At 44.0% G+C, this 15,504-nt stretch overlaps 1 protein-coding gene across 9 annotated transcripts in view; it reads right to left on the minus strand.

The window, feature by feature from the left end:
- LOC121536123 (bromodomain adjacent to zinc finger domain protein 2B-like) overlaps positions 1 to 15,504 on the minus strand; it is a 97,876-nt gene that overhangs the window by 14,181 nt on the left and 68,191 nt on the right. For 3 of the 9 annotated variants that reach the window (XM_045206563.1, XM_045206562.1, XM_045206561.1), the window contains exons 12-24: positions 14,124 to 14,232; positions 13,776 to 13,877; positions 13,105 to 13,318; positions 7,106 to 7,198; positions 6,807 to 6,868; positions 6,289 to 6,354; positions 5,285 to 5,350; positions 4,753 to 4,797; positions 4,466 to 4,492; positions 3,232 to 3,297; positions 2,817 to 2,957; positions 1,438 to 1,692; positions 204 to 439 (exon numbers count right to left, since the gene is read on the minus strand). In XM_045206563.1, coding sequence (XP_045062498.1) covers positions 204 to 439; positions 1,438 to 1,692; positions 2,817 to 2,957; positions 3,232 to 3,297; positions 4,466 to 4,492; positions 4,753 to 4,797; positions 5,285 to 5,350; positions 6,289 to 6,354; positions 6,807 to 6,868; positions 7,106 to 7,198; positions 13,105 to 13,318; positions 13,776 to 13,877; positions 14,124 to 14,232 — 1,482 coding nt within the window. The remainder of the gene's footprint in view (positions 1 to 203; positions 440 to 1,437; positions 1,693 to 2,816; positions 2,958 to 3,231; positions 3,298 to 4,465; positions 4,493 to 4,752; positions 4,798 to 5,284; positions 5,351 to 6,288; positions 6,355 to 6,806; positions 6,869 to 7,105; positions 7,199 to 13,104; positions 13,319 to 13,775; positions 13,878 to 14,123; positions 14,233 to 15,504) is intronic. The other 6 variants (XM_045206569.1, XM_045206564.1, XM_045206567.1 and 3 more) reach the window with 5 other exon arrangements.

Here is a 15,504-nt window from a genome sequence, read left to right on the forward strand (position 1 = left end):
AACGCTTCAGCTTTACAGATTGAATAGAGCCCTTAATCATTTTTTGTATGGACACTGAACAACATCAAATATCAACAAAGTAGTTTCCCACATGCAAGCCTAAAGCACTTAACTTGACATAATTTGTCTAAATAGTTCAACTTAGCAGTGTTGTGATCTAGATAGCAGAGCTGCTGTGACTAGAGTTCAGTGTCCTCTCTTACCTGACAACACTCTTACTGCAGGACAGCTCGTTGACCAGGAAGGCCAGGACCGAGGCCTTCTGTGTGGCCGTGTGGGCCTGGAAGGCCTTGGTCTTCAGACTGGCCGTGACCTCCCCCAGATCAGTCTGCAGCTCCGTCCCCCCACTGTGAGCCTCCATGTAGATCTGCAGCACCTCCGACACGTTGTCCCGATTGATGCCCACGTTACTCAGGTGGTCCCCCAGGGCCGTCTTCGTCTGGTGGGGCGGAGAGGGACATATATTGGTAACACTTTATTTGGATAGTACCAAGAAGATGGTTTGTAGATGTTCAGAAGATGTTCATAACTCTAGCCATCACCCTCACCCTTATCCTAAACCTAACCGTAACCTTAGCAAGCAGTTGCTTATCAACAAACAGTTTGTTGATAGTATGACCATCGGTAGAGCATCTATATGGGACTAACCAAATGAAGTGTGACCCATATACTGTTTAAGACATTTTCAAGTTTCATTGACGTGTTTAGGAGAGAGATGTAGATAGAGGAGAAGGATGCAGGAGAGAAAATGAGTGGCGGAACAGGGGATCGAACCGCTGCCTTTAGGGGCATAACGTAGTCCGGAGGCAGCAGCACTACCACTAGACCAGCCCACAGCACAGAGGAGGACAGTTAGAGGGGACTACATTCTTCTCTTTTCAGGGATACATTTTCCCTCAACGTCGACTGAGGCTCCATAATAGGCGACAGTCTACTGGGTTCCTTGAAGAAATAATGGAAAGCCACATAAAAGTGTGACTAAGCCCTGTAGATTAGCATGGAGAGAAAATGCTTTGGGGATGAATTCTACATGTGGGGGTATAACTGTGGAAGCTGTATTAAGAGCTATAAACACTGATACCCTCCAAAACAGATAAGCCCCTTCATTTAGCCTCACAGAGCCAGAGATATTGATAATGCCCCACTTGTGTGTTCTGATTACAGTAGGGGCATCTCGTCTTTAGCTCTGCAGTGCTGCGAGTGCAGCCCTCTAAGCTGTGGATAGTGCATACAGTACATTATATGAAGGCAGATCAGAATATACTGTACAACTGCTGATAGTATGGGTGTGTCAGCATGTGGAAAAGTGCGAATATACGTGGCTGCAAGCATTCATCAGATTGTATGTATGCCTTTTAGTAATTATGAGTGTGTGATGAGTGTGAGCGCGATGAGTGGGTTTACATGTGTGTAGTTCTAAACTGTAAAGTCCCTCACCCGGTGTCCTGGGGGCAGTCCAGGGTCACACACCACAGCTGAGAGCAGGCGCACCAGCAGGTCCTGGACCTGTCCCATGCTGTCTCCCAGGTTGAGCAGGCCCTCCTGCAGCACGCTCAGGTTGGGTATGTGGGCGTCCACGTCAAAGCCCAGCACCTTCCCAAAGCTCCGCAGGAACTGCATCACCATCAGACAGTCAGAGAAGCTGCTTCCTGGTAGAACCAGGCCCGGAATACGGGATAACTCCGGGAGAGGCTGGGAACGGAGGGAGGACATTCAGCTACACATACTTGCTACAATAACTTACTACAGCATGTAACTACAGTAGTGTGCTGTGCACTTGTTATAATTTCAAGGTTCCTAATGCAGTGTAAGAGCAAAATCTTGAGAGATAGCTTCTCTACCTGCAGATTCAAGTAGGACAAACTGAGCTTGACCCGTATGCAGTGAGGTTTAGTGAGAGCCGTATGGAGACAGGGATGATGTGATGTGTGATCTGTGAACTGGTTATCCAGGGGCTCAATGCTCTGTCTGGTGGAAATCATGAGAAAGCAGCTCTCAGAAATCCTCTGGTCAGTGTTGTGCTAGGAGCAGCCACTTGATGGCAGTACTCTAACCTGTACCTGTGTTTACTTCACTTTACATTTACATCATTTAGCAGACACTCTTATCCAGAGCGACTTACAAATAGGTGCATTCACCTTATAGCCAGTGGGATAACCACTTTACAATGTTGTTGTTTTTTTTTTTTTTTTTTTTTTTGGGGGGGTTGGGGTAGAAGGATTACTTTATCCTACTTTATCCTTTATCCTATTCCTTAAAGAGGTGGGGTTTCAAATGTCTCCGGAAGGTGGTGAGTGACTCCGCTGTCCTGGCGTCGTGAGGGAGCTTGTTCCACCATTGGGGTGCCAGAGCAGCGAACAGTTTTGACTGGGCTGAGCGGGAACTATGCTTCCGCAGAGGTAGGGGAGCCAGCAGGCCAGAGGTGGATGAACGCAATGCCCTCGTTTGGGTGTAGGGACTGATCAGAGCCTGAAGGTACGGAGGTGCCGTTCCCCTCACATCTCCGTAGGCAAGCACCATGGTCACTTCCATTTATTCCAATATGGAAGATGTTATCATTAGACAATAAAGCACTGGTGTCATTTAAAAACACTCTAATCATATTGATTAAATAGGTAACAGGCAAAGAAACAGATCAGTGATTAAATGTGGCCAGTATTAACGATTTCTAGGTTGGATATCAAAGAGAACGTCTAATAGAAATGCGGTTGGAGAACTAATCTATGAGTGATGGCACACTCATAGCCATAGATATAGAAGGCTCATAGCTCTCCCTTTATACATTTCCACTAGTAGCTCCTATGAATAGTGAATACCTTGTGATCTGCTAAGCACATGTCTTCATTTGGCTTCTTCAGCTCCTTGGCAATTTCCATTTCCAGTCTTCTAAGCTCCAATTTCCGCTCCTTTTTTAACCGTTTCTCATTCTTCTTCTCCTGCTTCAAGCGCTCCCGCTCCTACGTTCCAAATTACAGACCAAGTTAACAGTGCATGCACCGTTGCAGACAATCGTGTTAAGGATTATGTCATCACAATTCAGCCCAACACTAGGCCTTCCTTGCTTATAAATTGCCGCACTTTCACAGAAAATTGCTTGGGGCCCGATTCCCTCTTTTATTCACAAGCCATATCGTTTTTAAAAAAATAAGAGGAGGAGGAACTGAGGAGAGGAGGCAATAGCCAGAAGCCTGCTGTAACAGTTTCAAGGAGGAGGAGTTGTGAATCACGCACCTCCGCTTTCTTACGGGCGTCCATGGTCTTCGTCAGCATCATGTGCTGCCTCCGCCTCTCCCTCTCCTGACAGAGCACACACAGCCACACTTAACACAGCTCAACACAGACAGGCCACTTCATATAGACATCAAACAACAGCTTAGTATGACACATACAGTATAGTAGGACAAACAAACGACGACAAACAGAAGTATGGCCATCGTTGTGAACATTATAGCGTAGGTTCAGAGGTCAATAAAATAATGACAACCAACTATCTAAAAGGGCAAAGCATCAGGTATGAGGGCAGTGTCAACACAAAGTGTAAGCTTGAAGTTAGAGTCGGCTTGAATGCGTCTGAATATGCCGGCAATAAGCAAACTGAAGTGCTAATTCTACAACAGCATCTAAGAATTAAACAGGCAATGTCATATTATGCTGTGTTATAAAGTTAAGCTAAAAGCTGCTACAGTTTCATTCTCTATTCACTGGAGAAAAGCAAAGCAAAATACCTTCTTATATCAGAATGCAAATAAGATAATACTACAGAAAAGCAAGTTACCTCTCACAAATACATTCATGGATTCAATTGGAGATTGAGGCCTTGTAGTAAGGAATTTATCTTAGGCATGTACTGAGGGCACTCCTAATTTATATTTAGTATGGCATGGGTTTAAAGCAATGCTATCATTGCCTGTCTTTAGCCTATTGTAACTTATGGTAAGTAGGTTTGTGTACAAAAGCAGAAATCAAATCTCAAATATGGAACAAGAAACACATCAACAAAACGATGAATGAACATTTTTCTGTGAGGTTGGTGATTTAAACTGATGTCAACAAGCAGGAGAAAAGCCGGCGATGGACGGGTCTGATTTGTCAGGTGGTAAAATGGACAACTGCAACATACTCTACATTGACTTTTACACCTGGATTTCAAGCACTTACATTCACTCGACAACAAAACAAGGCAATGGATGTCACATCTTTAGGACCATGATAGAGTGCATTGCTCCCCTTAATGTAATCTGAATGAGTCAAGAAGTTCTTGTCTATTTGCGCAGATATCGTTTTTTGTCTTGCACAAGAACAAATAGCGCAAGACGTACGTACGCAATGCACTTTGCTCGAAAGCCATGCAGAAGAATGTAGTATGATGGCAGCCAGTGCTACACTTTATGCATTGCTATGACAACCATATCACAACCAATATCACGATGCGGTGTTAGATGTGCAAGAATAAACATACCCATACCATATCTAGTCTATGCCTCTCCAACTCCTGGGAGAAAGAGTTGGCAAAGTATTATGAAACAGAAATCACTCATTAAAAACCAAGTTCATATAAGAAGAACCCCCCCACCCCAAGAAGAGTGACAAGCGAGGGTCATCAAAACTGAAATTAACAAAGCGACATGGGGAATTGGACAGGGAATTTGTCAAGTGTTATATCAAAAAGAACCCTTTTCCAAAAAGATTCCAGTAGAACTGAAAGTGAAAATGGGCTTTAGGCATCATGTGGTGCAGGAGAGAGATACATACCTGGTGCTTCAAAATGACTGCTTGCTGCCTCCTCATCTCCTTCTCCTTTAAGGGGAAAAAGATAAACGACATTACAATCCAAACATACCCCTCATTTCCATCATCTAAAAAAAGCAGCCGACACAAACGGATAAGGTTTCTCTACTTCATTCCACAGGAAGTTCAAATCCCTCACTAATCTGATTGAAAGACAGGCAAAGAGCCCGGGCAGGTTGTAACTAATGTGAAATGGAAATGCCATAGTTTCTTTTTTCAAGACGTGCAGGAAGCAGAGACAGAATGTAATGTCCTTTATGACACTGATTAACATGGAAAAGGTCTGCTCTGCGTGACAAGGAGATTTCCCTAAACACAGAGAAGCATTCCCTTGGAGCGATGAGCATTGCTTTACATTCACCTAAATGACGCAATGAGGTGCAAGTAGGAGATTGGGAATCGACAGGAGAGGGGTTGTATGGCTTGAGGCAACAGTGGGAGGTGGAGTGGGCCACAAATTAATGGTTGATTATTTTAACAGGACATCTAAACTAACCTTGATTCGTTTTTCAGCCTCCATTATTTTGGCATTTGCCGCTTCTTCCTTCCTTTTCCTTTTAGTCTGCGCATGCAAAACAGGTCTACAGGTCATGCAACAGAACAACCTCGACAGATTCAACACTTCATTCAACAGCACATGGACAGTACTATATGCCGATAGGCAGTACAGAAATACACAGACAAATCCATTTATGCTCGTGTAAGATTAGGCTTTTATCACTAGTTCCTACTAGAAGCAAATATTGAATTTCTGTCAGGTGGGAGGGCTAACATTGTTTGATTAACTAAAATCAAGACAATTTTCACAAATAAACATGCAGGGCAAAATACATATTTTGGTTCTAGTGACTACACTATCTAACAGTAAACACCCTATTAAATAGCCATATGTGCAACATAGATAGAACTGTTCAATTCAGAGCAGAGAGAGAGAGGATAATATTGAATGAGACTAGTCCCACTTGCAGCAGGGACTTACTGGCAATGTCAAGCATAAAATATTGCAACCTTGTGCAATGAGATAATTATTTCCTCCCATTAACACTAAAAAGACAAACTAGTTGTAGTTGTTACAAAATACCAGCAGCCAGTCGGAATAAATTAAGCCAAATTTCAATATGTAATTACAAGCATAGAGGAATCCTGTTAAGAGCGGCTTGCCAACCATGTCAACTGAAATTTGATTTAGTAATGCTAAAACACTTTGGAGCTTCTATTAGCGCTGTTCATGGAAAATAGTTTTTTCACCTCCTTGTGCTAAACTGTTAGCGACTATTGTCTGAGAGATGGTATTTTGTGTCGAATCCCATCACGGTCTGAGGAGATTTTAATATTCAATGGTACTTTGTGAAAAACCAATTAAGCGTTAGTCACATGTAGTCAAGAGACAGAACCGAAAAGGTGCAACCACATAATTTTGAAATAGCCGTTGGTTGATTTAGAAAAAGTCCTACCAACTGCAAAAAGGAAGTGTTTCGGAATGTTTCTGCAATAACTCACCTCGAGAATCTGCTGCACTCTGAGCTCCTTCTCCATTTGAATTTGCTGAATTCGCTTGATCTTCTCCTGGTGGGGGGGGGGGGGTAAAATGAATTCAATCTACAGCCATGCATGTTAGAACAGGGGGCCTGTATACGTAGTTCTAATGGAGATTAGGGTTGCAAAATTCCATGAATTTTCAATAAATCCCCCACTGGTTTTCCAGAATTCCTGGTTGAAGGATTCTGGATTTCCTGCTTGTTCTCACCTGATTCCGGGAAACCTCCAACAGGGATTTGGGGAAAGCCAGAGAATTTATTGAAAGTTCCCGGAATTTAGTAACCCTAATGAAGATTAAGTGAATGTAGCATCTTGAAGGTTAGCATCTTCCCTTCAGAGAAGATTTCAAAGCATTTAACTCTGCTTGGGATCTTTTCACCTTGGAGCCGTCCAATCAAAAACACAACTTGTGAACAGATGCATCCGAGTGGTGAGCTTTTGTACATGACACAATGATCGTGCTGTAGGCAACTCCCTACCTGCTGCTTTACAATCTTCACTTGCTCCTTCTGTTTCCGCTTCTCCTCAGCAGCCATGATTGCTGAGAGAGGGAGAGAGAAAAAGAGAGAGAGAGAGAGAGAGAGAAAGCGAGAGAGAAAGCAAGAGAGAGAAAAACAAAGAAAGACAGAGACAGAAAGAGAAACAGAGAGAAAGAAAGAAAACATTGAGATTACGGTTGTACTGTGAGGGTTGTACTGGAAAAACTGTTATGGTAGAGAACAGGATGGCATTGTCACAAGAGCAGCTTTCACAGAACAACAACACTAGCTTACTGTACCTTGTTGTTTCCTGGCCTCCTTGGCTGCTAGTGCCATGGCCTGCTTTTCAAGTTTCTTTATCATTTTTATCTGGGCTGCTTGTCGAGCTACCTCTGCAACAGAAGAGAGATTTTTATTGGTTACAGAAGCTTTAAAGATACACTATACAGTGCATTCGGAAAGTATTTAGACCCCTTTACTTTTTCCACATTTTGTTACGTTACAGCCTTATTCTAAAATGGATTAAATAAAAATGTTCCTCAATCTACACACAATACCCCAAAATGACAAAGTGAAAATAGGTTTTTAGAAATGTTGGCAAATTTATTAAAAATAAAAAAACAGAAACACCTTATTTACATAAGTATTCAGACCTTTTGCTATGAGACTTGAAATTGAGCTCAGGTGCATCCTGTTTCCATTGATCATCCTTGAGATGTTTCTACAACTTGATTGGAGTCCACCTGTGGTAAATTCAATTGATTGGACATGATTTGGAAAGGAACACACCTGTCTATATACAGTTGACAGTGCATGTCAGAGCAAAGACCAAGCCATGAGGTCAAAGTAATTGTCCGTAGAGCTCCGAGACAGGATTGTGTCGAGGCACAGATCTGAGGAAGGGTACCAAAAACTTTCTGCAGCATTGAAGGTCCCCAAGAACACAGTGGCCTCCATCATTCTTAAATGGAAGAAGTTTGGAACCACCAAGACTCTTCCTAGAGCTGGCCGCCCGGCCAAACTGAGCAATTGGGGGAGAAGGGCCTTGGTCAGGGAGGTTACCAAGAACACGATGGTCACTCTGACAGGTCACTCTGACACTTCTCTTTGTGCTTACCTTTTGCTTTACAATGCTCAGTAGCGGCCTGAGGTCAAACAAAGTAATCTGTTCCCGGTCTCCACACAAAACCTAAAACTTTCAGCACTACTCCTTGTGTTTCTAGTGCCAACGGGTGGTCAGTTGACGTGCTCGCCTCCCATTTTGTTTCCAGTTCAGGAGAGTTGGTCATCCACTTGCAGAGGTCCATGCCTGCAGTCGACAGCATTCACTTTGCAGTTGTCACAAAGTAAGCCTCTTCAACATCGCGTGAACTTGCAGTGAAGTCATCTACATAGAGTGACTCAATGTCTCTACAACTTCTGGTTGTTCTATTTCATATTGTTTCAGGTGCTTCCTGATTGTAGCTGCGAGCAAGAATGGCCTTGGGGAAGCTCCAAATACCACTCTGTTCATCCTCAGCTCCTCTTCATTTTCTCTCCTTGGTGGGCCTGTGAGCCAGAGGAATCTCACGGCGTCTCTGACTCTCTCTGCTAGGGATATCTGCAAGAAAGCCTTCTTGATGTCTGCCATGAATGCAATCTCATGTAGTCTGAACTTTATCAGAATGCTGAGCAGATCCAGATTCGGTCCTGTGAGTAAACAGTCATTGAGGGATGGACTGCCATCTTCATGGGACGAGGCATCAAACACCACTCTGTTTTGTCGTCACCTTGTCCTCTTGAAGTACTGCATGGTGAGGTAAGTAGTATTTCACGTCGTCTGAGCTTGATGCGTTGTCCTTGGGCACGTCCTCTGCCATATCCTCTACTACTTCATTGTATCTGCTGTACAACGTCACAGTCTTTTCTTCAGACCTTCAAACCGTTTCTTGGCGATTCTATAGTTGTCTTTGAGTTCTGGCATTTCTCATTTCCATGGCAACTCCACGTGGTATCGTCCATCTTTGAAGGTGGTTGTTCTCTCGAACATCTGTAGAGCCTCGTTTTCCTCTGGGTTCTGTGTTTTCTTGCTTGTGATACCCAGAGACTCAAGCTCCCAGAATGCATGCAGTTGTTTGGAGACTAGTGTGTCTTCATCATGTGGGATGAACATGCATGTTGCCTCGGCGACACTTGACATGGACACTGGTCCCTGCACCGACCATCCAAAGGTGCTCTCTAAACCAACCAGGTCAGTCACACCACTCAGCCTGATACTATCTGCCAGTAGTAGTCTGCACCTATCAGGACAGAGAGTTCAGGATCATTGTCATCTCCTGGAAAGTCTGCGAGCTGCAGTCCCTTTCTATTGAGCTCATGTTGAATCTGCTCACCAGGAACCTTCATCACAGCTGTGCACACTTGTGGGGTTTCTATTGCCTCTATTTCAATTCTCTGCTGTTTGTCCCAGACATTCTCCAAGATGACATGAGAAACAAGATGGTCTCTCTGGTCTGATGAAACCAAGATTGAACTCTTTGGCCTGAATGCCAAGCGTCAAGTCTGGAGGAAACCTGGCACCATCCCTACAGTGAAGCATGGTGGTGGCAGCATCATGCTGTGGGGATGTTTTTCAGCGGCAGGGACTAGGACACTAGTCAGGATCGAGACACAGATGAACGGAGCAAAGTACAGAGAGATCCTTGATGAAAACCTGCTCCAGAGCGCTGAGGACATTAGACTGGGGCGAAGGTTCACCTTCCAAACAGGACAATGACCCTAAGCACACAGCCAACACAACGCAGGAGTGGCTTCGGGACAAGTCTCTGAATCTCCTTGAGGGGCCCACCCAGAGCCCGGACTTGAACCCTATCGAACATCTCTGGAGAGACCTGAAAATAGCTGTGCAGCGACACTCCCCATCCAACCTGACAGAGCTTGAGAGGATCTGCAGAGAAGAATGGGAGAAACTCCCCAAATACAGGTGTGCCAAGTTTGTAGTGTCAAACCCAAGAAGACTCGAGGCTGTAATCGCTGCCAAAGGTGCTTCAACTAAGTACTGAGTAAAGGGTCTGAATACTTATGTAAATCTGATATTTCAGTCAAAAATTCTAAAAACCTATTTTTGCTTTGTCATTATGGGGAATTGTGTGTAGATTGATGAGAAAAAAATAATATATATATATAAATATATATATATAAAACATCCCTCCGCTCTCCCTTTCCTTTTACAATAAGGCTGTAACTTAACAAAATGTGGAAAAAGTCAAGGGGTCTGAATACTTTCTGAATGCACTGTACATACAAAATGATGTGGACACCAATGTTCCCTAAAACAATGTGGGCACTTAGCAAATTTCAGGTCTGCTGGGTGCAAACTTGAACGTTGTGAAAATTCTGTGCAACTTCCAGCGCGCATTTACTGTGAACACTGAGGCTGTACCGGCTTTAAATTACAGTTTTAACAGTGGCCAAGTAGACTACTGTGGCTATTTGATCATAATGGAGGCCTACCAAAGTGACCTACCATCAATAACAATGGAGAAAATGCATCCCATAACATTTTAACATGGAAATAGCTGTTCTATCATTCAGCCTACAGTAGCAGCCAATGTGTGGTGTTCAATGTAGGCCTACATTCCATGAGATAAAAAAACAAAAACATGCAGGGCTTGACATTAACCTGTTTATCTCCTTGTCCTTCAGACAAGGAGGTGACTGAAAATGTTGTTGTGTTGTTTGACGCTAGAAACCACTTTACAAAATAAAATTCATTATTATTCCCATCCCATTAATACAGATAATCAGACAAATCATGCTACCCTCTGCTTATTGGCTACTTAGCTTATTCAAGCCTGTCTCAAAATACAACACTACCCCTTTAAGACAAAAAAAAGCTCTTTACTGGACTCGCTTTTCAAAGATGTCTAGAAATGTACACGTTTTGTGCTCTTGTAGGAAGCAAATCACTCCCCCCATATTGCTCACTACAAATTATCTATAACTGGGTTAATAACTCACTAACTAGTAAAGGATATGAACTAAATGTGCACACGTGGCTACATGCAGCTCTCGCTTTGATCTCAAAACAAGCACATCTACTCACGACCGCTCATGCTGTAAACACAGTCCAGTTCAAAGTAAATGGCACAGATCCATATATGGCAATGGTCTATTTGCACATAGGCCTACTGCAGCTCTGACTGTTTATGCTGCACCGGTCTGCGTAGAGTACGGGCTGAGTAGTGCGTGCCAATGCAATAGAATCACACTCCGATGCGTTCTGCCTACGACAAAATCTCTTGCATAGTTTGTTTTGTTTCGGTATGTTGCATTGAAAGTGGCTAATATTGCGTTGATTCTATCACAATTGCCACAGTAAAGGGAAAGGTTGATAGTGTTAACAGGGAAAACTCTGAGTCAAAATGCAAGCCGAGATGTACTGCCCAGATTTATTTAAACATTATTCAAAAAACGTAAGCCTATTCAACATTTACCAATTAAACAGTACCGTAGCAATGAGGTTTGTGCAGTAAGCTATAGGCCCAGTACATTATCACCACATACTGGCTTTGCTTGAATTGCCCTGCCAATGCATTGTTGTTGGGGTCATTTTTAAAAATTATATTTCAACATTTGAGGTAGGCTATATGATCACACCGGTAATATATCCGTTGTTGCATTACTTGTGAGGCACAGCTGAGTGAGCTACATTTAAATAATTAGCTTTTTATTTTTATTTTACTGGGCTGATGGTGCCTGCATCTGATGGTCAGTCTCAGCGGCGGGAGAGAGTGGCAGACTGAGGGTCTACCTCTCAACATCCCTCCGCTCTCCCTTTCCTCAACGGACACTGACCAAAAAGGGGCACCGTCTTCCAGCTGGTGGCGAAACTCGAGTCGCACCGCATTACTTCTGCCTCATGCACAAATTGATGTTGTTACTCCTATGAACAGAGAAAGTGAAATATTCCTCGATATTAAAAAAGACCCAAGCCGCTAATAATAACAACGCAAACCTATCGATACACTTTCCTATTCATTCATTACTGCTGCAGTGCTTGGAAATAGGAAGAACGCTCATTTTATGGCTTATAAAAGTGTTGAATACAAAGTGTTGACAGTGCTGAGTAAGAACTTAAACATGAACTCACTCAAAAACAGCAGTTCTTTGCTGTATTCGTTGACAGTCTCTCTCTAGTCATAGTTTTAAACGTTTTGAAATCTCACAGTATCAACTTTGCTGTAGCTTTTTTTTATGCCTGCTACATTACTGCAGACACGGTAATCTGAGCCATTCGATTGGCCAGCGGTAGGCCTATAGTGCACTTGATTTGCTCTCCATGTTTGTACCTTCAGCCACATTAAATGGTTAAAAATAGCGACAGTTCACCTACCTAAGTGCTGTTATTGTGAAGTGGAAACGTCTAGGAGCAACAACGGCTCAGCCGTTTAGTGGTAGGCCACACAAGCTCACAGAACGTGACTGCCGAATGCTGAAGGGCATAGCTCTAACTACAGAGTTCCAAACTCTGGAAGCAACGTCAGCACAATAACCGTTCGTTGGGAGCTTCATGAAATGGGTTTCCATGGCTGAGCAGCCGCACATAAGCCTAAGATCACCATGCGCAATGCCAAGCGTCGGCTGGAGTGGTGTAAAGCTCACCGCCATTGGACTCTGGAGCAGTGGAAATGCGTTCTCTGGAATGATGACTCCCGCTTCACCATCGAGCAGTCCGACAGACAAATCTGGGTTTGGCGGATGCCAGGAAAACGCTAATGGTCTGGGGCTGTTTTTCATGGTTTTGGCTAGCCCCCTTAGTTCCAGTGAAGGGACATCTTTAACGCTACAGCATAGTGACATTCTAGACGATTCTGTGCTTCCAACTTTATGGCAATAGTTTGAGGAAGGCCCTTTCCTGTTTCAGCATGACAATGCCCCTGTGCACAAAGCGAGGTCCATACAGAAATCGTTTGTCGAGATCGGTGTGAAAGAACTTGACTGGCATGCATAGAGCCCTGACCTCAACCCCATCGAACACCTTTGGGATGAATTGGAACGCCGACTGCTAGCCAGGTCAAATCGCCCAACATCAGTGCCCGACCTCACTAATGTTCTTGTGGCTGAATGGAAGGAAGTCCCTGCAGCAATGTCCCAACATCTAGTGGAAAGCCTTCCCAGAAGAGTGTAGGCTGTTCTAGCAGCAAAGGGGGACCAACTCCATATTAATGCCCATGGAATGAGATGTTTGACGAGCAGGTGTTCACATACTTTTGGTCACGTAGTGTACCTCAGTGATGCTTGCGAGAACTGAACCCACCTTGAGCTTCCAGTTTGCGTAGAAGTTTGGCGTCGGTGGCGCCTGGGAAGTCGGCCTCGCCAACGTTAGGAAGTCGGCCCTTCCTGCGCCTGGACCGGGGGCCCTCGTCACCTGTCCTCTGGTGCTCAGGGTTAGGGGGATGCCCACGCCTCCCCTTCATGGCCAGGATACGAGGAATCACCTCCTCCTCGGTCAACAAGCTCCACTGCAATCCCTTATAGGCAGGAGAGAAGAACGAGGGACAGCCAGTTAGAACCTTCAATTTACTTACACTGAGGTATAACTATACTTGATACAGTATAAACACACATCCCTCATGACAAAACATATGAACGTCAAGCTTAAATACATATATCTATGTGATTGCTGCCTTTAAGTATGAATCAATTAGACATCATGGAGTTCTTCTTATTCACTGGTTATTGTTGTTAAATGTTGAAAGACACATCATCATCACATTATTTTCTATGTACTGAAAGTGCTCCATCTTAAAATAGCGTTTTTGAGTGAACTATCCCTTTAACTATATGCACCTGGCCTTCATATTACAATAGAGCAATATAACTTTTCATGTGAATGTAATATTAACACAATGATATACAGTACTTTAGGCTACGGATGACTCTGCTCTGTGGGAGGGAGAAAACGGTCAATAAAGAGAGGACAGTCACCTGGGGTCCTTCTCTGGCTTCATAGAAGTCACCAACCCTTATTTTTGCACTGAAGCTAAAATTATCGCGTGTGATGTCACTTATTCCATTTCTGGACAGATACTACAAAGAAGAACATAATGAGGCTTTGGTGAGACAAAAGATCAGTGTTAAGGCAAAGATTAAGTTAATAACAGCAACTTTATTGGTTTGGGTGTAAATTATGTATTTCTTGATCAAAATCTGGAGACAATTCAAAAAACTAAATCATTAACATTAGCTTCAAATCTATTAGGATTAATATGAGAGCGATATATAGAAGAGAGGATGCTAATGCCAATGCTAGTGACCTGTGAGGTATGATCTTACCTTCATCACGTCGGGGTACTGCCGGAGCTTCTTCCCACACGGGGCGTAGTACGCCACATCTCCCTGCAGACGGCCCGCCACATTACAGATACGCGTCTCTCTCTGCCACCTAGGATGGAGGGAAGTTACAAGTGACTCACGTACAGGAACACAATCCCATTCACACTATTGGTCAGAGCGATACAGTGCAGTACAAATATATTGCAGTCATGTATCATTTTGTAATGTTTCAAGCAGTCAAAGTAGAGGGACTACACAAGTGCAGTATGAATTGTATTGTCTATATTGTATATCAAGGTACATGGGTGGAAACTTTAAGTTGTTTTGTGCTACAGTCTTACACCATCTTTTTTCTTTTACACAACACTTAGTCAGCTAGAATTGCTACACGCTCTTCTCCGAGCTGCCAATCCTTCAGCAGACAGCTAGATCCTGATGTTGACGAGGTCAGCGATCTAAATGAGCTGTTTACAGCTGTGCCTTCTGTACTGAGTGGCCTGGCTGCCCTGTGAGCCCTGTATGACTCCAGCAGTAATCAGACTCTCCTGGATGGACAGCTGCCAAGAGGAACACCACACCACACGACACTTCCCTCAGTGCATCTGGACTCCTAACAGAAACGGCCTGAGGATTGCGTCCCAAATGGCACCATATTCCCTACATGGTACACTAACCCATAGGGCTCTGGTCAAAAGTAGTGCACTATACAGGGAATAGGGTGGCATTTGGGATGCAACCTGGGTCTTAAGCAGAGCAGAGCAGGGGACTGATATATAAGGCTTGTCGCCTCGCTTTCCTCTTTGAACCTGCTGATGAGAAACATCCGTGGGAGATGAAAGACACCCTGATCTGAGTGCAGCATTGCTGGGTTTGTGGGGGGCGGTGGGACGGTGCTGGAGCTGCTAATGTTGCGTGTCTGTTGAGACTGGATGTGGTTAACCCCTGACCATCACTGCTGCAGCGCCTCATTTCCTGGCCACTCTGCTTACTGTCAGGCCTGGGCTTTGGAGGGGCCAACTGAGGGAGGGAGGGAGGGTTAGAGAAAAGGGATGGAAGGATAGAGGGAAAGAGAGAGGGATGGAAAGTTTGAGGAGGGGAGAGTGGGAAGGATGGAGGAGGGATAGCGGGAGGGAAGGATGAAGGGAGGGAAGGAGGGATTTTGTGTTGTTTACTGTTTTTCGTCTAGCCACTGTTGTTGACGATGTATCATCACTGCTCTGGAAAAAGGAACCTCACTGATTGGGATCATTGGGATGTATCCACTATGACTTGGCTCCTTTAAAACCCTTTTAGTCATCACCACCCATACTGTTTGAGGGACAGAGGAAATCACCACACCATCATATTATAGTACTAGGGTAGCTAAATGTCTACGTCCCAA

This window comes from Coregonus clupeaformis, chromosome 23 (genome assembly GCF_020615455.1).
Source record: "Coregonus clupeaformis isolate EN_2021a chromosome 23, ASM2061545v1, whole genome shotgun sequence".
Classification (NCBI taxonomy): Eukaryota; Metazoa; Chordata; class Actinopteri; order Salmoniformes; family Salmonidae; genus Coregonus; species Coregonus clupeaformis.